The sequence below is a fragment of the Alternaria metachromatica genome (genome assembly GCF_023757995.1).
Source record: "Alternaria metachromatica strain BMP 0045 chromosome Unknown scaffold_18, whole genome shotgun sequence".
Classification (NCBI taxonomy): Eukaryota; Fungi; Ascomycota; class Dothideomycetes; order Pleosporales; family Pleosporaceae; genus Alternaria; species Alternaria metachromatica.
This window is the reverse complement of record NW_026055509.1, coordinates 599,257-621,864: the sequence shown is the minus strand read 5'-3', so window position 1 is coordinate 621,864 and position 22,608 is coordinate 599,257. Positions and strand designations below refer to the sequence as shown.

General features: G+C 55.9%; 6 protein-coding genes across 6 annotated transcripts; 4 read left to right on the top strand and 2 right to left on the bottom strand.

Annotated features, from left to right (window-relative positions):
- Positions 1–1,287: 1,287 nt before the first annotated feature.
- J4E83_007445 (uncharacterized protein) lies at positions 1,288–2,839 on the top strand (the record flags this gene model as incomplete). The annotated part of the gene is made up of 4 exons (XM_049334349.1): positions 1,288–1,635; positions 1,686–1,714; positions 1,782–2,238; positions 2,288–2,839. 4 exons carry the CDS (start codon positions 1,288–1,290, stop codon positions 2,837–2,839), a joined length of 1,386 nt encoding a protein of 461 aa, XP_049186691.1.
- Positions 2,840–3,852: 1,013 nt separating this feature from the next.
- Positions 3,853–4,525, bottom strand: PCB4 (putative proteasome subunit beta type-4; the record flags this gene model as incomplete). The annotated part of the gene is made up of 3 exons (XM_049334348.1): positions 3,853–4,054; positions 4,130–4,379; positions 4,429–4,525. The coding sequence occupies 3 exons, from the start codon at positions 4,523–4,525 to the stop codon at positions 3,853–3,855; spliced, it is 549 nt and encodes a 182-aa protein (XP_049186690.1).
- A 1,087-nt stretch (positions 4,526–5,612) lies between these two features.
- J4E83_007443 (uncharacterized protein) lies at positions 5,613–7,088 on the top strand (the record flags this gene model as incomplete). Its single annotated transcript, XM_049334347.1, has 4 exons — positions 5,613–5,657; positions 5,718–6,120; positions 6,170–6,242; positions 6,293–7,088. 4 exons carry the CDS (start codon positions 5,613–5,615, stop codon positions 7,086–7,088), a joined length of 1,317 nt encoding a protein of 438 aa, XP_049186689.1.
- Positions 7,089–12,240: 5,152 nt separating this feature from the next.
- J4E83_007442 (uncharacterized protein) lies at positions 12,241–14,990 on the top strand (the record flags this gene model as incomplete). The annotated part of the gene is made up of 2 exons (XM_049334346.1): positions 12,241–13,183; positions 13,279–14,990. The coding sequence occupies 2 exons, from the start codon at positions 12,241–12,243 to the stop codon at positions 14,988–14,990; spliced, it is 2,655 nt and encodes an 884-aa protein (XP_049186688.1).
- A 968-nt stretch (positions 14,991–15,958) lies between these two features.
- Positions 15,959–19,139, top strand: J4E83_007441 (uncharacterized protein; the record flags this gene model as incomplete). Its single annotated transcript, XM_049334345.1, has 4 exons — positions 15,959–16,076; positions 16,126–16,283; positions 16,333–18,971; positions 19,031–19,139. The coding sequence occupies 4 exons, from the start codon at positions 15,959–15,961 to the stop codon at positions 19,137–19,139; spliced, it is 3,024 nt and encodes a 1,007-aa protein (XP_049186687.1).
- A 623-nt stretch (positions 19,140–19,762) lies between these two features.
- J4E83_007440 (uncharacterized protein) lies at positions 19,763–21,943 on the bottom strand (the record flags this gene model as incomplete). Its single annotated transcript, XM_049334344.1, has 1 exon — positions 19,763–21,943. One exon carries the CDS (start codon positions 21,941–21,943, stop codon positions 19,763–19,765), a length of 2,181 nt encoding a protein of 726 aa, XP_049186686.1.
- Between the last annotated feature and the right edge of the window lie 665 nt (positions 21,944–22,608).

Sequence of the window (22,608 nt, the reverse complement as noted above, 5' to 3'; positions counted from 1 at the left end):
CGTCCGGTCTAGTGCGGGGCTGTGATCAGTAATGACGAAATACATGCAGGAACATGTACGAGTGGCGCTTAGTCCATTCGACTGCTTTAGCACCCAATCTGCCTCCGTGGAGGCGTCTAGATGTCACTCCTTATGTTAGCACATTAGCAATTGACATCGCGCAAATTGCTTTTCCTGCAAAACCCCATTATTGAGGGTGGGATGCCAATGTAGGTGTGACGCCGTATCCTGCCTTTTCCATGCCACACTCCCGTGTACGCGTCAAAGCGCCCTTGGCACCGGTTGAGGCGAGTTCGCACTATGCCATGCGGATACGCGACGCTCATGTGGGGCGGTTCATTGGTGCATACACGGTCCTGTATAGTGTTGACGTTGAGTTGGGTGTGGCTGTCGTCAACGATCTAGAGCTCGCTGTGTCCGCTAACCGACTACGGAGCCACAAGGACTTGCCATGACAACGTACGCTTACCTCTACCAGGCAATATACCTCAACGATCCTGGATCCGCCAAACTCTATCTACCCGAAGCGGGAACTAGAATCGAAAAGATCTCGCTGAATGTCACAATTTTCCAGCTTGTCCCTGGACTGAGGGGTAAGAAAGTGCCGCTGTATGGCTACCGGTAGCGCACTATCAGCCCTGCGCACACACTGCACCTCTTCTGACTCGCTGGCAAATGGGGACTCTGCCACCATCTGCCACAGAGCGTCAGCAATCGAACGATGTGAATCCTGAAGTGGATATGAGGTGATTTCGATGGCTGCCCCGCAGTTGTATGTAGTGTATCTCATTCACTCCACCACGGGAGACACTCCGTTGTTGGCACTAGATGGGTTCGCGGCTTGTGCTACGCCGAGTTCGTCCTTGGCCGAAGGCAAGTAGGATGGTTCTGCTGTGCCCAAGCCCGCAAAAACCCATGTTGCATGAGTAAAGTGCATATCCCATGTGCCGGAACCGGGTTTTACCGCTGGGAGGGCAATGTTGTTGAAGTCATTTCATCATGGCTGGCCAGTAGGAGCCTAGTTTGGCTCGAAGTGAAGTGGCACCAAGTCCAAACAACAAGGGATCCACGAGTGGCCGCATCATGAACGAGAATAATGCGTATGGTTGACGTTGTCTGGAGCGCTGCCGACCTTTGAGAGCCAATGGAGGCAGAGCGTGTACCGCGAGCTATGTGAGTAGTCCCAGACGATATCGGTCTGTCGCCATTTATATAGAGCAGTCCTGCGTACACTGACCCCGCAAAACTCAACGTATCTCATTCACACCTTTTCCACCTCTTTTCACCATGTCAGACCTCAAAGCTTCCGTTGTCGAGACCCAAAACGGCTTCCACGTCGAGGGATACGAGAAGATCGAATATGACTTCACCTTCCTCGATGGCGTCTTCAACCCTGCCAACAACAACCTGGCCAAGTGCTACGAGCGTTGGGGCCGCTGCCTGGCTGTCATGGATCTTAACATCTACAACGTCTATGGCGATGAGATGCAAAAGTACTTCGACCACTACAACCTGCCTCTGACGATCCACAAGACCATGATCGGCGAAAAGGCCAAGTCCATGGAGACTCTCCTGAGCATCGTTGACTCGATGACCGACTTTGGCATCATCCGAAAGGAGCCCGTACTTGTCGTGGTATGTTCTCCACCCCGAATGACGTGTTGCAGAATGCTGACCTATCGCAGGGTGGTGGTTTGGTAACTGACGTTGCTGGGTAAAAAATAGCTCTAAGGCACTCTGGCCTGACTGCGCTGTAGGAATGGAGTTAACTCGTGACCTAGATTTGCTTGCGCGGCATACCGAAGAAATACCAACTTCATCCGTATCCCAACTACCGTCATTGGCCTGATCGATGCCAGTGTCAGCATCAAGGTCGCCGTCAACTACGGCAACTACAAGAACCGTCTCGGAGCGTACCACGCCCCGATGCACACATTCCTCGACTTCTCTTTCTTGAAGACGCTGCCAGAGGGCCAAGTACGAAACGGTTTCGCAGAGTTGATCAAGATTTCGACCTGCGCCCACAAGCCAACATTTGACCTGCTGGACAAGTACTGCGAGAAGCTAATCACTTCTCGGTTCGGTCGTGAGGGCAACGACAAGGAGGTTCTCCAGGCAGCGGATGAGATCAACCGTGCTGGTATCCACGAGATGTTGAAGCTCGAGACGCCCAACCTCCACGAGATCGGTCTCGACCGTGTCATTGCCTACGGCCACACCTGGAGTCCGCTCCACGAAGTAATGTTACCGCACCCTAAGCACGTTGGCTTTGCTGACTCTTCCGAAGCTTTCACCCAAGGTTCCGCTCCGTCACGGACATGCCATCTCCATCGACATGGCCTACTCGGCGACATTGGCAAACCAGCGCGGTCTCCTCAGCGACGAGGAGCACAGGAGGCTGTTGAACCTGTTCTCCAGGGCTGGTCTGTCCATGGACCACGAGCTGTTCGACGAGGACATGCTCGACAAGGCCACCAAGGCTATCCTGAAGACTCGTGACGGTCTGCTCCGTGCTGCCGTGCCCAACCCTATCGGTACCTGCGTGTTCCTGAACGACGTCTCTCCCGAGGAGATGAACAAGGCTCTGCGACGACACAAGGAGCTGATGAAGGAGTACCCTCGCGAAGGCGCCGGTCTCGACGCCTTTGTCGATGCCTCCGACACTGGATATACCATGAACGACAAGCCCATCGAGGATGCTATGCACGAGTCGAAGAAGACCATGAACGGCATGAGCAATGGCGCGGTCAACGGTACTGCCAAGGGCCAGGCGAACGGTCCTCCCCAAGGTCTCCAGGAGGTCATGGCCAACGGGTACGAGAACGGATACAAGAACTAGGCGCGACATAGCTGCGAATAAGTCCGACTAGGCAAGCGCATGTCCGACGGTTGCGATGACTAGAATATGAAAGCGGTTGTTTGAAGCGGCGGCACTGTCTCCAGGCCGCAGTGGTGGATCGCGACATGCTTCAAGCTCATCAGCTTCCCCAAAATGAAAAAAACAATTCACTCTACACAATACTCTATGACCTTTGACTCCGTGAAACATGTTGTGGCCCGTGGGACGGGTGAGTGCGCGGCGGTGTCGATGTGTGCAGTCGAATGAAGTGGGCACTGAAGATACGTTACGCGGTTCTCGATTGAATGTTGCGGTTGCGCCATGGTCTTTTCTGCAGCATCATGCCGTCGCCAGTGTTGGTGTTGGTGGGCCGCACGCCTCGTCGCCCTCGTCGCTGTTGCCGCTCCATCGCACGGTGGTGCCCGTGCCCGGAAAACCCTTCTGCCCGTGCACCGGCTTGGCGCCCCCACACGTCAGTATAAAAACTCTGCGCCCCTCGTCCTCCTTTATCGCTCCTTGATCAAAAAATACAAACGATCCCAGCCACGACTATCAGAACATCTCTGTCTTTTAGTTGCCAGTCACTACGGTGGCGTGGGATCGGAGAGCGATACTCCTGTAGGAAGCTGCTTTCTCGTTGGGTCGTCTTCAGTGATGGCGATGAGTCTGCGGTGTCGATTTATTTGGAGGACATACCTATGTCTCGTGCATGCGTTGCCGTGAGTGTGATGTACTTGTTAGTTTGTCATGGTTGCTCTGACTCGTTGCTTCCATGGCTCGTCGTTGTCGGATTCATGACCTTTGGCCCTATGGCATCGTGCACGGAGTTGGCGAAGAGGTCTGCAAGGTTCAGAAGCAAGAAAGAGACAGAGCACGACACGGCAGTCATTAATGTCAATTGACTATTTGTCGTTATTATCTATCATGCCCGAGTGTCATGATCGTAATGGCACCCGTTTGCTGTGCATAAATCATCTGGTAGAATGGTCTAGCCTCGGCTGACCCATGGCCTTCTATGGGATCGCAACCTTTACGTCGTCTTCGTACTCCACGTCTTTGATGCCATCCTTTGTTATGACCTTGACCAGTACGCCCTTGAAATCGATTGGAAGACGTCGCTTCAGCTCCTCGGTGCACATACGCAGGATCTTCATGCCTTGTTCGTAGTCGATGTCAGGATGGTGATGCTTGTCGAGCAGAGAGAGGCAGTAGTACCTGGCAGTACCGTGTTAGCATGGGCCTGAACGTGCGAGAGGTGCTGCATTGGAGGGGGCAGCGGGTGGGACGTACTGTGCGTATCCATGTGCGGCGTATGGGAGCGGTGCTTGACTCGCCAAGTAGTCGATCCAGTAGAGAGTTGGCTTGTCGGCAATCGTGTCGTATCCACCCAGGAGCAAGTTGACCGTGTATGGTTTTCTTGATCGCAGCGCCGACGCCAGTTCTCCTCGGACGAAGTTGGCAGTTGCAGCGGGTGACAGCTCCATGTTGTTGCGCATCGAGTATAATTGTACGTTTGCCTGGATGTATTCGGCGAATTGGACTGCACCACCGTCAGCTACCGCTAGTCGCCGTGGCCGCTCCTGTCATACCCGTATCGCCGGCTTCTCCAGAGAAGGCCATCAGCGTGTGTGTGTTGAGTACTCGGGTCTTGTCGTCGGACGCCTTGAGGATGGTGGCGCCACGCATGGCGGCTTTGGAGGCGGCGATGAGGGTAAAGTCCTTGCCGGTGATTCCTAGCAAGACCTCCCTGTGCAAGAGTCAGTATCCAGATAGCGCGTCTTGTGAACGACGTACATGGTGATGAGCTTGGGGTGGTGGCTGTGGGGAGGGAAGGCGACTGTCGTCGGGCGTGGACAGGCGGGCGGGGAGGCGTAAGATCAGGCAAAGTCAGCGTCCGGATTCACGGTGGTGGTGGTTCAGCGGCAAGGACCGTGTGGTGTGGTTATGGCTGTGGTGGTGTTGACGCCGCACGCGAAGGCAGCTCCCAGCGTCGCGGCTGCCGTACACATGAAGCTTGGGCCAGCTCGGCCTTGGCAGGACTGGACTCGTCGTGCACCCGCTGTGCCCATATGTCGCCTGCACAGTCGCAACGTCTACAGGGAACTGCTCGAATACAAGCCACGGCTACGTGTGCTTGAGCTTTTCCTCCGCCGCCCTTCAGATGATACACAGACGGCCGCGCATGACTTTACCGGTACCCCCTAGGCACCATGAAACCTGTGACAGAGGCGGCAGGCCGGTCTTCGGACCGTCGCGTATGCCATGAGAGCTGCCGTTTCGTCTGGCTTGGCTTGCAAGACGCTGGCGACGATGGAGTTTTGAGTCGTTTGCCAAAGAAGCTACCTGGGACGGCGATCTCCCGTGCATAATCGGCAGGCCCGCAGAGGGCATGTATCACGGACGCCTGTCACGCCCATGCCACAGCTCGCCCAAGCCAGCTTGCGCGTCGTCCCACCCAAGGCTTGCGATAATGGCTTTTACCAACGAGGGCGTGGGCTGCCAATGAGGCGACGGCGTCATAGCGGGGCTGAAATCTGCTGAACGACCCCTCCAAAACCTTGCTGGACTCTTAAGCTCTGGAACACCCCACCCAAACAAAACAACACCGACACTTGATCTTACACATACAACTAGTAAGTCGAATTTTCTGCCGGCAGCCTCTCCGCGGCCGGACTCTGCTGCCCGCGCATCCGGCCTGCTTCTATATCTCCTGCCCTGCACGTCTGCGGCTCCCCAGCACCCCAATTGACTCTCCCAACAGCAATCCTTCACCATGACCATCACCAAGATCCACGCCCGCTCCGTCTACGACTCTCGGGTACGTCGTGCACCAGCAACGCATCTCCCACCACGGAGCTTCACGGCTAACCCGCTCTAGGGTAACCCGACCGTCGAGGTCGACATTGTCACCGAGACCGGCCTTCACCGCGCCATCGTCCCCTCCGGCGCCTCCACTGGCTCCCACGAGGCCTGCGAACTCCGCGATGGAGACAAGTCCAAGTGGGGCGGCAAGGGTGTCACCAAGGCCGTCGCCAACGTCAACGACACCATCGCCCCTGCCCTGATCAAGGAGAAGCTCGACGTCAAGGACCAGTCCGCCGTAGACGCGTTCCTCAACAAGCTCGATGGCACAACAAACAAGACCAACCTGGGCGCCAACGCCATCCTCGGTGTCTCAATGGCCATCGCAAAGGCCGCTGCCGCCGAGAAGGGTGTCCCCCTCTACGCACACATCTCCGACCTGGCTGGCACCAAGAAGCCCTATGTCCTCCCCGTACCCTGTAGGCAATCCCTATCGAGCAATGCAGTCACTGCGTACTGACTGTGCAGTCCAAAACGTCCTCAACGGTGGCTCGCACGCCGGTGGCCGTCTTGCTTTCCAAGAGTTCATGATCGTTCCCTGGTAACTTCATACCCGTGCAGCCCGTGGAACTCGGCACTAACAGCTCCCAGTGAAGCCCCCACCTTCTCCGAGGCGATGCGCCAAGGAGCCGAAGTCTACCAGAAGCTCAAGGCTCTCGCCAAGAAGACGTACGGACAGTCCGCCGGAAACGTCGGTGACGAGGGCGGTGTCGCCCCAGACATCCAAACCGCTGAGGAGGCTCTCGACCTCATCACCAAGGCCATCGAGGAGGCTGGCTACACTGGCAAGATCAAGATTGCTATGGATGTTGCGTCCAGCGAGTTCTACAAGGCCGACGAGAAGAAGTACGACCTCGACTTCAAGAACCCCGACAGCGACAAGAGCAAGTGGCTCACATACGAGCAACTCGCCGAGATGTACAAGTCGCTGGCCGAGAAGTACCCTATCGTCAGCATCGAGGACCCCTTCGCTGAGGACGACTGGGAGGCCTGGTCCTACTTCTTCAAGACCTACGATGGCCAGATTGTTGGTGACGACTTGACCGTGACCAACCCCGAGTTCATCAAGAAGGCCATCGAGCTCAAGTCTTGCAATGCTCTTCTCCTCAAGGTCAACCAGATCGGTACTATCACCGAGGCCATCCAGGCTGCCAAGGACGCTTTCGGTGCTGGTTGGGGTGTCATGGTTTCTCACCGCTCCGGAGAGACCGAGGATGTCACCATTGCCGATATCGTTGTCGGTCTACGATCTGGTCAGATCAAGACCGGTGCGCCAGCCCGATCTGAGCGTCTCGCCAAGCTTAACCAGATCCTCCGTATCGAGGAGGAACTCGGTGACAACGCCGTCTATGCCGGCAACAACTTCAGGACTGCCGTGAACTTGTAAGTGACTGGTCTGCAGAGTCCGGTAGTGCTAGGGTCATGAGATGATGCGACGATAATGAAGTTCAGAGCGAACGGAAATATGTACACGAAATGCAACAATATATCCTACACAACACATGTCCGCTCCCCAATCAGGCATTGCAACCTGACGCATATGTTGACTTGACATTGTCTCATCTCCCGTAACATCATCTCTCTGATCCCGAAGTTGCTATTGCAGAACCTCCTTGCGTTTACTTAGCAGCTGAATCACCCGAGGACGTTTTTGTTCTGACTCATGCACTGTATATCACCTCGGGGAGACATGTATTCAACGCAAAGTACTCAACGCTGTACTCACTCTGACATGACGGTTTCCGTGACGTTGCTACAGCATGTGAACTACCCGCTTTCTGGACAAAATAAGCGCGGACGTAGAGAGGTCGGTGCGTAGGAGAACCCATCGTCTGTAGCCTTTCTTCTCGGCCCTGTTAGTAAAAGTAGACACAATCCCTTACAAGTCCGACGAAGCCCAAGCTACACCTCATCGATCCGCCCCACTGTCACTACCAATATTGACGTTCTTCGGAGTATCTCCGACAAGCCCAGGAGCCAGCACCTCTCGGTTTTGCCTGTCGAGCTGCTCCTTATCCGCGATTGAGTAGAGTGTTCGCTCTAGAGTTGCTGTGCTCATTCAAAGTCAAGAGTCTTCATCTGGACCCTACCGAGCACTGCCTTCCTGCTGCCATCGTAACTACAAAGACGCTTTACTTTGGTCTGCCTGAAAATAATGGAAAGATCGACATCGGTTTCTCCAGGCAGCATCATAGTGTGGGGTATCTTTCATTTCTAACGAAGGCTATACACTTGATAAATAGAGAGAATACTAAGATGAATGTAACAGACGGCCAATGATGTGTTATGGCCGAGTAACGTTCAGTGAGCTCGTTGCACGACGACTGAGGAAGTACAATTAGTCGATTTACTACCGCCCAGGCCGTCTGCTACTGCTCATACGCATTGCCGTCTTACTTGCATCACCCACGTATGTGTTGTCCCCATCCCAATTCCAGCATCTACCTCGATATACCGTTCTATTCCCACAGGCCCACGGCCATCCCCGGCCCGCCAACTACCTCACACTGCTCCCTACTCTCACACATAGGCCCAGCCCCGTTTCTCGCACTATACGCACAGCAAATCCAATCCCCACCACAATAATTCGGGACCCAGAAGCCTGTGGCATTGCAGTACCGGAATCGATCACCGAAATGGTGACATTGAGCCACGCCGGGCAGGCACATGGGGTCAATCTGCCATAGCGCTGTTGTGGACGCTGGTGCCGGAGACGTGGCGGTCGCGTCGGTTGGAGCAACTAATGTAGATGTGTCCATCGCGACTGTTGTTGTTATCGTTGGTATGGTGCAGGCGGATTGCAGGACTGCGGAAGCGGTGTTGAGTGGTAATAGGAGGAGAAGGAGCAGATTGGCCGAGAGTTGATGAGATGGCATTGGGAGAGACATGATCGTGACTTGTTGATTTGAGGGTGGAGACATCGTATAAACTGATGCGTGGGCCGGATGCTTTTGAAGAGTCCTTCAGCTGCTCATGAGTCTGAACTAGTGGTATGTGAGGGGTACAGTGCTCGAAAAGAGCGCATACTCAGGCTATTGATTAGGCCGTGATGGTGTGATATCACATCTTTGAACAAGGTGCCGAACCGTAGGTACATTGAAATGGTGTACATGTATGACCCTGTCCCATGCATCAATGGTACACGACCACTCAAGTACCGCGATGCTCATATCTAGGCAGTTGGAAACTACCATCGAGGACACCATATAGTATGGACTGCCAGCTGATAGACGGGTGGCAAAGTACTTTGGTACTCATCGTAGTGTTGGTGTGCGTTTGCTACGAACGGCGTGAAATCGAATGGTACAAGGACGATGTCACTGGAGCTGACTGCCTGCCTGTTGATCAGACTGCGCTTCTTCCGGCATCCCGCCATCACACATGTGTACTGAAGATTTGTACAGTCCTAGCTGATAGATGGAAACTCGTTGAGCATGCCGATGATCAAGCTTGCAACACGCCGGCTTCGCGATGCTCTGCGTACCCTCTCACAAAGTCAATTGAGCAGGTATTCGGCCAAATCTCGGTATTGGTAGGTGTGAATCGAGCCGCGAACGACCTCATGCCCTGGCCTAGAGACGGTCCGGAACTCGGCACGTTGGCGGCCCGGGCTGTACAAGCCATCGATACCCCGAGCAGACACTACAGCGCACCCCATAAGATAGATCTGTTCTGGGCTCTCTGTGAGCTTCACAATAGCCATGTTCGGAGCCTGAGACGCGGTGCAACGTAAGAAGCGCAAGGGATATGCAGGAGCTACTCAGGGTCTGTCAAAGCCTAGGCTTGTCATCGTTGCCGTCTGACATTAGTTGGCCGAATGAGACGCACCGCCGCCCTCAGCTCGCCGTGCTTGCTTTATGTCCTGAGCGGCGGCGTAGCAAGAAGCATCTTGTTCTGGAGCGGGCCGGAGCCGTTTCACCATGTCGCAGGCTGATGCGGCGTAATTCAGAGTAAACACATTTGATTGCCTTGAGAGCGCGCGCGTTAAGCCCGTAATGCTGTCTACATGTCAGCTGTCGATGCAAGCTTCCTAAGGAGCACGGTCGTGCGGCTTTTGATATCGACGAGGCAGACCAGGTACCCGATATGGGTAGGCCCAGACCGTTGCCAAGGATTCTAGAGATGGGCGCAATGTATAGACAGCAAACATGGATGTCCATGCCGTCATCATCGCGGAGTAGATTCCCGAGAGATCGAGAGTCTTCGTTGGTACAAGGTGTGTTGTGAACGCCTCTGCTGAACATCTGGAGCAATATAGAAACAAATGTGCAGCAAAGGCTTGGAGTAGGCAGACCTTGGGCTGGCCAATGGTCTGGACAGCTCGACGGCTCCGCGGGTAGAGCTTCTAGCGCGGCATGTCAGATGCGTACCATGGTTCATATGCTCTTGACCTCGCCAGCTGTGATGAACCAATAGATGATAGCGTCGCTCAATCAGTGGTGTCAAGACGTCTGCTTAGAGGTGTGATTGGCAAGCGCATTATCTCGACCCGGTGAGTGGGTCGTGGGTGCAGCAAGATCTTGAGGAGTCGTCGTAAAATTTCGACGATGTTCGCCTCACGATCTAGATGCTACCGCCGGCCGGCCGTCGCATGAAGAATGCCTCTCCACTATCGCAGTTGCGGTGAGAACCAAGACGCCGACGTTTACTGGAAAAGTCCTAGCAACGTGATGTAGCGGGTACTGGCAGCTTTCATGGTTTGTGGCTGCTCCTTCTGCAGCCCTGGAGTGGTCCGGTGCAGCTAGCGCCGGAAAATTGGATAGCCGCATGCCAGGCGTCGGGCGCACATGTCCACAGCACTCGTTGGATGGCAGCTTGGTAGCGACGAGTGTTCACGGGTAATGGTGGTGTAGGTGAGGCCAAAAGGGAAGACAAAAGAAAGAAGGGCATGAATGCTGACATGGCCTGAGCCCCAGCTAGAGAAGCTGATCAGCACACGGTGCACATCATTACTCGCATGGGAGGACGCCGTTCACGATGTCGTGTCGATCATGTTCTGATTAGTTGGTACATGCTTGGTGCGACGGGTTCCCAAACAGGAGCCCACCCACGGGTCTGGAGAAGTCACGACGTGAAGCAGACACCATGTAACGTTACTCTGACCTCAGGCCTCTCGAGGGCCTTTGGACGTTGGCGGAAGTCGAGCCAGCAGACGGAAGCTGTGAAGTGAATACGGACAGCGGAAGGGCAGCGGCTGATTCGTCAGACAAAGATGGTTTGTCCCTAGCGCAGGGAATAAGGGTAGCAAAAGGCCGAGCATGCAGCCTGAGGCCTGGGCTTGAGAGATGACACGTTACTGTTTGCTCGAGGGCCGAGAGTCTGGGCGACATGCAGAGGGGCGGCGTCACAGAGTGAAGCAGAGGGCCGCAGCAACGGTGTCGAAAAAGAGGGCAATGTCGGGCCAGGCGACTGGTGGGCGGGTGTCGGAGCTGCGTGAGGGCAGAGATGGACGACGCGAGCACGAGCAGACAGCTGGGCAGCAGAACAAAGGGCGCTAGCTTCCGTTTCGGCCGATCGTCGATCTGGCGCCATTAAGCGGCGGCGCTAAGCCCGGTGCGGCGCTGTCCATCTGCAAACACTGTGCTGCACGACGGCAGTGCGGCTTCATGGGGAATGCGAGGGCAGCAAACGGGCGCGGTGCGCTGCGTGGGAGCGGGAGCCGCTGACGTCAGGCTGGACCAAGGCTGGAGGGCGCCGACGTGGGTGGGCGCCGCGGCGTGGCAGCTGTTGAGCAGCAGACAGGCAGCTTCGGGGCGCCACAATAAAGCATGCTGGCCATGGACTTGCGGATGGGCAAAAAGAAAAGACGACGGCGAAAGGGTAATGTGCATGTTGGGGCGGGCGACTGTAATCGTCATGGCGTAGGGCCAGGCGTGAGCGTCGGCGGCGACTGTGCGGGCGAGGTTTGCATAGGGGCCGAAGCGGAAGGGGCTACTGGGGTAGCGCTGGGAATCGTGCAGGAGCGACCGGCAGCCGAGCGCGTCTAGACTGTTCCAGCAGGCGCGGCCCACCGAGCGTGCTGACCAAAGCCGCCAGGGTCCCTCGACGCTCAAACTCTGACCCAGCGTCCAAGGCCAGCTCGCAGCACGGCGAGCCTCACGGCGAGACAGCAGCAGCGGTCGGGGCCCGCTGTCCTCTTGAAGCGCGCCAGGCAGCCAGCAGAGTCACCACCAAAACGAGCGGCGGGCCTGGAGGGCGAGGGTGCAAGGTGCCAGGCGCGAGGTGCAAGGACGCGCAAAGCCACGGCTCCGGGACAGGTTCTAGATCGTCCACCAGCCCTTTGTGTGCGACTCTAGCAAAAGACCAACCATATCGCTGACTGCCCGCCGTGCCTGCCATTCCTCGCATTCCTTCTCTCAGTCCCGCACATCACGCCTTCCTCGCCCTTCCCACCCACGTTACTAATCCGCTTCTGCATGTGTTTCCGCCTGCCTTGGTCGCCTCTGCATATCCTCCCTCCAGCTGCCCACCTCGTCTGACCCAGACCCCTGTGCCCATCCTGGACCCCCGTGCCGACTGCCCGCATGGAAGTCTGAACGATGGAGGGACCTACTACCATCCCACCTGATATAATCGAGCGTCAGTCGCTCTGCTTCTCCCGCCCCATGCCTGGCATGGTCGTACAGCAAGGCGAGAACGGCTTCAGAGAGGGACTGTCCCAGCTCTACGTGCCGGCAGAGAGCAACGCCGCCGAGCAGCTCGTCAAACTCAAGGATGCCCTCCGCAAGGCTGATACCGACAGCTTCTGGATCCAGCTCACCCAAGGCCTGGCCAAGATTGCCGACGCCCAGTACGCTTTCGTCTCCAAGCGCATCCTCGTCGACGACAAGAATGTTGCCGTCGAACTGCCACCCATCGGCGAGCCTGGAGCCTGCCTCATGGGCGAGGCTTTCTACATCAACGACGACCATGGCAACGGACCCGGCCACCTGAGAAACTTCAAGTACCATGCCTACCAGTGTCCGTGTGCCTACATGAAGCACGACAAAGTCTTCATCATCCCCGAAAGACTAAACGACTTTATCCTCGACAATCCAAACGACCTCATCATCCCGGGCGAGGCCTACCTCGGAATCCCCTTGTTTGCGGAAGGAAAGTGCTTCGCCCACTTTGGTGTCATGTGGGGTAAAGAGGGGGCTGCTCGGCGCGTGTTGAGCTGGGGATTTCTTGAGATGCTGTTCCATAGCCTGGAAGACATGATCCTAGAGCGCGTCTTGGAAGGCAATGATTTTGCAGAGGCTGCTGAACCAATCCGAGCTCAGATACCCAGGATCGTGCCCCACAGAGCCGTCTCAGTTGCCCAGTCATTGAAGCCTTACGCCCGGAGTCTATCCCATGAGTTGAGGACGCCGATGCAGGGTGTCGTTGGTATGCTAGACGTCATGATGGCAAACGTAAAAGAAGCATCAGAATCCCTGCAACTTGAATCGCGGACCCGTGAGATACTCGACACACTCAGGGAGAACATTGAGGCGGTCCAAGGTGTGTAACAATCCTGCAAAACCACTGCTTGATCCTCCTGGGAAACACCAATCCAGCATCGAGTCTTGAACCGAGCCATGCTAACTACGTATCAGACAGCTCAAGACGCGCAGTCGAAGCAGCCGACAATGTTGTCCACGCTTATGACATGAACATGGGCGTACCAGAGACCCCACTTTCGCCACTAGACAAGACGCCCGACCAGTGGAACACCTTCTGGCGCGAGATGCGGCCGGATCTGATGATTACCGGCAACGACATGCGCGCTCCGCTACGCGGCATCAAAAGAAGACGACACGAAGTTTCCTGGGCAGACCATGCTAACAAGACACGCGTGGTCAAGAGTGCCCGCCAACGAGTTCGAGACACCTTTTCAGAGGAGCCTCCCATGCGCGGCACCAAGTCCTGCCCTCCAGACGCAAGCGCTCTGGAACTGGACCGACTAGACCACACCTGCTCACACGGAACATCGTTGGGCAAGTGTGACTCCACCACCTCGCCAATCTTCGCATCCGAACACTCCAAGGTCCCTGGACTGCGACACACCAACCTGCGAGAAGTCCTTCAGTACGTTATCAACGATGCGCTCAAAGTAGGAGGACGACCGGATTCCGCCATCGCCGAGGCCACGGATACGGGAGAACGCATTGAAGTTCGGACGCGTAGCTCGAATGGAGAGGCACACACCAAATGGATCGAGTGGACTGTTTCCGCCGATGTGCCAGAGACAATCGTCATTGACGAACGGGACCTTGCTAAGATGGTCTCTTGCCTTGCTCTCAACGCTATCAAGTTTACACAGGACGGATCCATCACACTCCAAGCGACACTCAGCGCAAAAGGTCGCTACATTGTCATCAACATCAAGGACACGGGCTCCGGCATCCCGGCGGCGTTTCTGCCTAACCTGTTCAAGCCGTTTTCAAGAGAAGACGACTCCATGACACGGCAGAGTGAGGGCCTGGGCCTTGGTCTCATGGTCGCGAAGGGTATTGCGAGGAAGCTCGGTGGCGATCTCTTCTGCCTGCGTTCACATGTGTCGGGACCCGGAAGAGGATCAGAATTTGAGATGCGAGTCCCGCTTACCCCAGGCGAAATATGCAGTCGCCCTGCAACACCATTTGGGTCCCCCACCCTGTCCATCAAGTCTCGCATGTCTATCGATCCCGAGGTACCTCGTCTGGACCTTGGCCGGGGCCCAGTCACCCCTCCGCTGAGTTCTGATGCATTCAGACACGAGCGGGAACGTCGGCCACCAATCACACCTGTCATCACCGCCCCCTCTGCAAGATCGCCAGATGACATTGGCCTTGCTACTCCCCGCCGCACTTCATCGCCCCCACGGCAACACTCTACTCGCGCTCTATCTCTGGAGCGGGACGTCGTGCCAACCGATCTCGGCGAACAGCTGCCCCTCAACATTCTGGTCGTGGATGACAACGCTATCAACCGACGCGTCCTGGTGAGCATGCTCGGCAGGCTGGGCTACAAGAACATTACCACGGCATTCAACGGTAACGACGCCGTCGAAACTGTTCGTCGCAATGCGCTCGCGCCGGCTTCTGAAGCATTTGATGTCGTCCTCATGGACCTGTGGATGCCGCTGCTGGACGGCTTCCAAGCTACCGAGGTGATTCTGAAGATGCCCGAGCTCGTGCGAAAGCCGACCATCCTGGCCGTCAGCGCCGACATTACGGATGCCGCTCTGGACAAAGCAGTCAAGAGCGGAATGAAGGGCTTTGTCACCAAGCCCTTCATCACCCGAGACATTGCCCGATTGATTCGGACATACTGCGCAAGCCAATGAGCTTGCACTTTCTACTTCTCCCACGGCGCTATGGCTGCCTGGGTTTATTCACGATACATAGATTATAGTCGTACACGATACAGGTGGTGATGCTAGAGAGCGGGCATGACTGGATCGGACTGGGTACATGATGATGACGATAGCATTTGACCGGGCCTTTGAAGGCTTTTTGCGGCGTTTAGCGAGCGGGATACCTTTGGTAGGCCATAATACCCTTTGATGAATTGTGCATGTTGGGACGACCTGGAACATGGGCTGCAGTAGCATACGCGGGCTACTATACAACGAAACGTTTACCATATGATTCGACTCGTTGCTTCTTTTGCGAGTGACACTGCTAAGACCCGGATTGCCGAGCTTGACCCGCAGGCACGGCAGTCTTGCCCCGGTGAGCTGCAGTCATGATGTCCAAGGTGGGGAGCTCGAGCCGCGGGGCATGGCCGAACATGGCACCTGGCCTCGGAATCTGGCCGCGCCCCAAGCCTTGCAGAGTCGCTGCGAACGGCGACTCTCACCAGCCACATTCCGCTCGAGGTGCAGTCGGACGGGTGCGCGAATGGCAACGAGGTGCGCGAAACGTGTTGGCGGGCGAAGGGTGGCTGGAGAGGCTGCAAGCGGACTAGTGCTGTGGCGCATGCGGGTCGATTTTAGAGGACAGATTTCTTGGGACGCGCCGAAGTCGAGACAAGAGCTGTTGCGCCGCCAGTACAGCCGTTGCTGCCGTGGACAATCGCAGAATCTTCCATCCTCTTCTCCTGTGACGCTGCTTGTGCCAGGAAACACGGTCCCTCCCTTGCCGCTCCCAGTAATAAGGCGGACGTTGTCCCAGTGCATCTCAACGTCATAGGCAAAGACCACACACTTCGCGAGCCGAACTATCTCTGCGACCACCACCACCACCGCGCCACGCGGACCATCCAACAGCGAGAGCACCGAGAGACGCAGACGCGGCACCGAGAGCAGTGGGCATGGAGAATGCGTACACCAAGACGCCTGCCGAGGCGCTGAGGCAGTTCCAGGTCGAGGAGCAACAGGGCCTCAGCGCCCAGCAGGTGCAGAGCGCACGGGAGAAGCATGGCAAGAACGGTATGTCAGCGTCGTCGCAGAGGCCGCCCATCACTAACACGCGGGACAGCGCTGCCAGAAGACCCGCCGACACCCATCTGGGAGCTCATCCTGGAGCAGTTCAAGGACCAGCTGGTCATCATCTTGCTAGGCTCGGCAGCAGTGTCGTTCGTACTTGCCCTCTTTGAAGAGGACGAAGGCTGGACGGCTTTTGTCGACCCGGCAGTCGTACGTACTAGACCAGACTCTGCCTGCACTGCGCTGACAGGCCCCATAGATTCTCACCATCCTCGTCCTCAACGCCGTCGTCGGAGTGTCGCAGGAAACCAGCGCCGAAAAGGCCATTGCGGCTCTGCAAGAATACTCCGCCAACGAAGCCAAGGTCGTGCGCGATGGCCACGTCAAACGCGTCAAGGCCGACGAGCTGGTTCCTGGAGATGTCATCTCCGTTACAATCGGCGACAGGATACCCGCCGACTGCAGGATCTTGTCTATCCAGAGCAACAGCTTCAACATCGACCAGTCCATCTTGACCGGAGAGAGCGAGAGCGTGTCCAAGGACACCCGGGCCGTCAAAGATGAGAGCGCCGTCAAGCAGGACCAAGTCAACATGCTCTTCTCGGGTACCACGGTCGTCACGGGCCATGCGACTGCGCTGGTCGTCCTGACAGGCGCCAACACCGCAATTGGAGACATCCATGAGAGCATCACGGCACAGATCTCGCAGCCCACACCCCTCAAGGAGAAGCTCAACGACTTCGGCGACCAGCTCGCAAAGGTCATCACGGCCATCTGCATCCTCGTCTGGCTCATCAACATCCGCAACTTCAACGACCCCTCGCATGGCAGCTTCACCAAGGGCGCCATTTACTACCTCAAGATTGCCGTCTCGCTCGGTGTCGCCGCCATCCCCGAGGGTCTGGCCGTCGTCATCACAACCTGCTTGGCCCTGGGCACGCGCAAGATGGCTGCGAGGAACGCCGTCGTGCGGAGCTTGCCTTCTGTCGAGACTCTCGGCAGCTGCAGCGTCATCTGCTCCGACAAGACTGGCACCCTCACCACCAACCAGATGAGCGTCAACAAGATGGTCTTCCTCAACGAACAGGGCAGCGGCCTTGAAGAGTTTGACGTCCAAGGTACTAGCTTTGCGCCCGAGGGCCAGATCTCACTTCGTGGCAATCCTCTCGAGAACCTCGCGGCGCAATCCGACACTGTCCGCCAGATCTGTGAAGTCACGGCGCTTTGCAACGATGCCGCCCTTGCCTACGACTCCAAGAATGGCACGTATAACCTCGTCGGTGAGCCTACTGAGGGTGCCCTTCGTGTCCTAGTAGAAAAGGTTGGCACTCCCGACATTGCCCACAATGCCACGCGCGCCAGCACCTCGCCTGAAGGACGCCTCGATTTCGCCACCAAGCACTACGAGAGCCAGTATTCCCGCCTAGCAACCTACGAATTCTCTCGCGACCGTAAGAGCATGTCTGTCCTTGTAAAGAAGGGCAACTCGCAGAAGCTTCTCGTAAAGGGCGCCCCCGAGTCAATTCTTGATCGTTGCACCAATGTCGTCGTTGGCAAGAACGGCAAGAAGATACCAATGAGCAAGCAACTGGCCAGTCTTATCAACAAGGAGATAGTCGAGTACGGCAATCGCGGTCTGCGTGTCATTGCTGTGGCGTCTGTTGAAGACGTGGAATTGAACCCGCTTCTGGCGAAGGCGAAGACCACCAAGGAGTACACTCAGCTAGAGCAGAAGATGACTCTCATCGGTCTCGTCGGCATGCTGGATCCTCCTCGTCCTGAAGTCCGCGCCTCCATCGCCAAGTGCCGCTCTGCTGGTATCCGCGTCGTGGTCATCACCGGGGACAACCAAAACACTGCCGAGTCCATCTGCCGTCAGATTGGCGTCTTCGGACCCAACGAGGATCTTACTGGCAAGTCTTTTACTGGTCGCCAATTCGATGATCTCTCCGAATCTGAAAAGATGGAAGCCGCTAAGCACGCAAGCCTCTTCTCCCGCACTGAGCCAACGCACAAGTCCAAACTCGTCGACCTCCTTCAGCAAGCCGGTGAGGTGGTCGCTATGACTGGTGACGGTGTGAACGATGCTCCCGCACTCAAGAAAGCTGACATTGGTGTTGCCATGGGCTCCGGAACCGACGTAGCCAAGCTCGCCGCTGATATGGTCCTTGTAGATGACAATTTCGCCACCATCGAAGGCGCCGTCGAAGAAGGCCGCTCTATCTACAACAACACTCAGCAGTTCATTCGCTACCTCATTTCGTCCAACATTGGAGAAGTCGTGTCGATCTTCCTGACTGCCGCTATGGGTATGCCTGAAGCTTTGATTCCTGTCCAACTCCTCTGGGTCAATCTCGTTACCGACGGTCTCCCCGCCACCGCTCTCTCCTTCAACCCTCCGGACCACGATGTGATGAAGCGCCAGCCCCGTAAGCGCGACGAGCCTCTCATCAGCGGCTGGTTGTTCTTCCGTTACATGGTTATTGGTACCTATGTCGGTGCCGCAACTGTCGGTGGCTATGCGTGGTGGTTCATGTTCAATAGCGACGGTCCTCAAATCTCGTTCTACCAGCTCCGCCACTTCCACCGCTGCTCTACCCAGTTCCCTGAGATCGGCTGCGAAATGTTTAGCAACTCGTCTGCCCAGGCTGCGTCAACCGTCAGCTTGAGCATCCTGGTCGTAATCGAGATGCTCAATGCCATGAACGCTTTGAGCAGCTCAGAGAGTCTGCTGACACTGCCGCTCTGGGAAAATATGATGCTCGTCTATGCCATCTGTTTGAGCATGGCCTTGCACTTTGCTCTCCTCTACATTCCGTTCTTGCAGGGACTCTTCAGTGTCATCCCGCTAGACGGCAACGAGTGGAAGGCGGTCATGGCCATTAGTGCGCCTATCATGTAAGTCATCCTCACAGTCTGTTAGAATCAACGAAAGAGCAAGGCTAACATGAAACCAGCATCATCGACGAAGGTCTCAAATTCCTCGAGCGCAAGTTCTTTATCCAAAAGGGTAACGAGAAGTTGGAGCTTGTCGAACAGCAAAACGGCCGGGCGAAGAAGGACTAGGTGTCTTCTTCCTCTTCTTCCTCTTCTTCCTCTTCTTCCTCTTCTTCTCCCTCTCACTCGCTGAGACGGGTCAGTGGACGGTCACATCTCCGCTCTGATCTGGTCAAGGAACGCGTAATATAGTCACCCTGCATATAGAAGCAAGAAATTGGGGAGTAGGTGTTTTAAGAGATAGCGAGGAAGGGATGTTTTGATACCTCTTGCATGAGACTAGGAGTTTTTGCTTCGTTCAATGACGAGTGGTAGACGTAGATGCGAACAGTATGTATAGAGCAACAGTCACGCCACAGCGAAGCGAGTATACGTGCCTTGTATGTTTATTATGAGTATCGTACAAGAAAGACGTGCAATAGACAGGCATCATCGGTTCATGTCTGGACGACCGACAGTGCAGTCTTGCCGTGCTGAATATCTTCATCGGCTGGCGTATGAAAACCGTAAGTAACAGTCTGCAAAGCTCCTGCGAAGCCCAAGTAGCCTTCGACAGGCAAGCCCAACTCTTACCCCAGGATTCCCCCAACGCGAAGACCTCATTAACTCTCCACTCGTCTTCCGACAATGCATGTTGCGTATAGCTCACACCCACCAATCACCGACTCGATCCATCAACCTCACGCTTCTCCTTAGCGCCCATCATACTTTGCAGTCAGCCTCCTGCCCTCCTTCTCCACCTCATCGACCTCGGGCTCCCAATCGACTGCCTTCTCGTGCACACCAAGGAACTCCCAGATACCCTGTCCCGCCTTGATCTTAGCCTGCTTACCCTTCTTGGCCGCCTTCTTCTCCGCAACCGTCTTACCCGTAGTCAAAAGGTGCATGTCAACCCTGAGCTTCAAGTATCCATTCCCTAGAAACATGATGTCTATGTTGTGTTTGCCGACAACTGTCTTGGCCTGGACAATGCGGAAAGATGCGTGAGGGGGAGCATGGAACGCGTGGGTGGCATACGGCGAGGAACGAGATGGAATACTGAGACTGGCACTATGGGCACCGGATGCGGCGCTCAGACCAATAATGGAGGAAACCCTGAGAGTGCGCTGGCCGAAACCGTGGTTGTCGATGTGGGTCTCGGTGTACATGGGGCAGTACAGCTTCCAGGATCCTTCAATCGCACCAAGAGGCATGGGGACACGGGTCAAGATACTGTAGCGGAAGAAGGTGGATGCAGTCTCGGCGCGCTTAATGTCGGCGTTGGCCTTTTCCACTTGCAATGCGTTTGTGACGACCACCTTGAGCGCGGCAGTGTTGGTGTCATCGGAGCGTTGCAGTTGTAGCAGCTGTTCGCTCTTGGAGGAGCAGCCTGTTAACTGGGGTAGGCAAGGAAGGGGACCTACTTCTTTGCTGTCGTAGAGCCAGTCGTCATACTCTTCCATGTACTCGGCTTCCTCGGTGAAGTTGATGGTACGCTGGGAAGTGGTGAAGGCAGTAGTGAAAACGTCAAAGCTGGCTTCGGTGTGCTTCTCAACATGCTTCTTCTTCTTGCTGAAGGACGAGAGCTCCTCGTCGGGCCGAGTGTATGGCTTGTTAGGGCGCAGATACATGTCCAGAACACTTTGGGTTGTGGAGGAAGAGGTGCTCGACGTGGTGCTGGTTGCTTCGCTGACAGCGCGACGACCTCGGGGGCGTGGTTTGGGGGCGTCGTTTAGGGGCTCTTTGAAGTTCATGAGGTTCGCAGAGGTGAAGCTCTCGATTTGGCTGTTAGTGAGTGGGTTGACGGAGCCTTGGCTACCGACCACGTGCTTGTCGGCTTTGGCAAGTCTTGCGATAGTCATGAGAGGGATATCGGGAGACGATTCGTCGGCAGTAGGTGCTTCCTCGGTTTTCTTGGTTGTGGTCGCTGCTGACGACTGTGCCGGTGCAAGGCTGAAAGGAATCGCTGACACACGAGGAGTGGTTGCAGGAGTGCGGCTCATCTGCGAAAGAGGAGTCTCGGTGACAAGGACTTCAGACTGAGCGGAAGCGGCCTTGGTCGCCTTGGCCGATGACTTACTGACGCCGTCCTTCAGAATATGGGGAGACTTCTGAGGAAGTGGAACCGGTGTCTTCTGAGGAAGCGGGACAGGTGTCTTTCGAGGAAGCGGGACGGCTGTCTTGTGAGGCAGCGGAACTGGAGTCTGCCTCGGACGAGAAGACAGAGCCGCTGCGACGGAGGGCGCTGGTACCGGGGTCTTGATGACGTTGGAACTCTTCTGCAAGTCAGAGGCAGCAGGCGCTTTCTCCAGTTTCTGCTTCTTAGCCTTGCTCTCGCCAGACTTGACGACCTTCTTCGCCGTCTTGTTAGACTCAACAATATCCTTCTTGTCCGAAGCCTTTGGCCGTCCGGGCTTCTTCTTGGGTGGCTCCGTAGGTACGGTAGCTGGCATAGCGACTGCGGCCTCGCTCTCTCGCTTGCGCTTCTTCGCAGCAGAAACTGGTGTGCCGTCGGGTCCAACCTCCCTCTTCTTGTACGGACCGCGTGGACCATATTTTCCATTCTTGAGAGGAGTCGCAGCAAGCTTGACAGTAGGTGTCGCATCGACTGGTGGAGTGTTTTGCTTCCCTTCTACCTTCTCGGGCTCCTTGGTAGCTTTAGCTTCTTTGGATAGCCTCTTAAGTCTCCTGGCTTCCTTCCTCTCGGCCTTCTCTTGCTTCTTCTTAGCTTTCTCTTCCTCGGCAACTTCATCCGTCGCACCATCGTTGGTTTTGATAGGTGCCGGCTCCTCGTCCTCTTTGAAGTCCATGCTGTTGTAAGACGGACGCTTCATTGAGGCGCCTTGACCAGTCAGGTGATGCTGCGGCATGCGGTAGAGACCGTTAGGCGGCATCGTTTCGATGGTTGTTGGTATGTGGCGGGTGGATTTTGTTCCAGAAATGTGTTTGTTGACGTGGTTTGCTGTTGTTGCCAGGTTGACTGGGCGCAAACAAAACACGATCGAGCCCGCAAGAGCGCGCGACGACGTGTAACTTTTCTAAATCCAGTTAGAGCGTGCGCGCAGAAGAATGGCTGGGGGATGACTACCTTGGCCCTCACGTTGCGGAGTAAGAGCTTGAACAATGTAGAAGGGTGCGAGAGACGAGGTTGACAAAATTGAGGGGAGGAAGTCGCGAGGGAGAAAAGTCAACAAGCGATCTGCCTGGACTCAAGGTGAAGGTGAAGACGAGAGCATGCACTCACCTTCACGGTGAGTGTCGAAGGATCCCAATGTAGCCCATGCCAAGACAGAGAAGTCAACGACGTTTTCCAATCACGTGGCTCAGTAGGATCTACTAGATAAAGCGTTTGATGTGTGTCATGGTGGAGGTGCGGGAATCAACAAATCTGCACCACCACTATCAGATCCCGCGGCTGCATGCATTGCAGGAAATACGATGTTTATTCGGATGATGGAAACACGGGTATAATATAGCTATGCGTATTATTTCTGCGGAAGCCTGTTCCCTTCATTGGGTAGCTTGACGTCAGCTACCACTTAGCCCTTCCCCTGGCGGT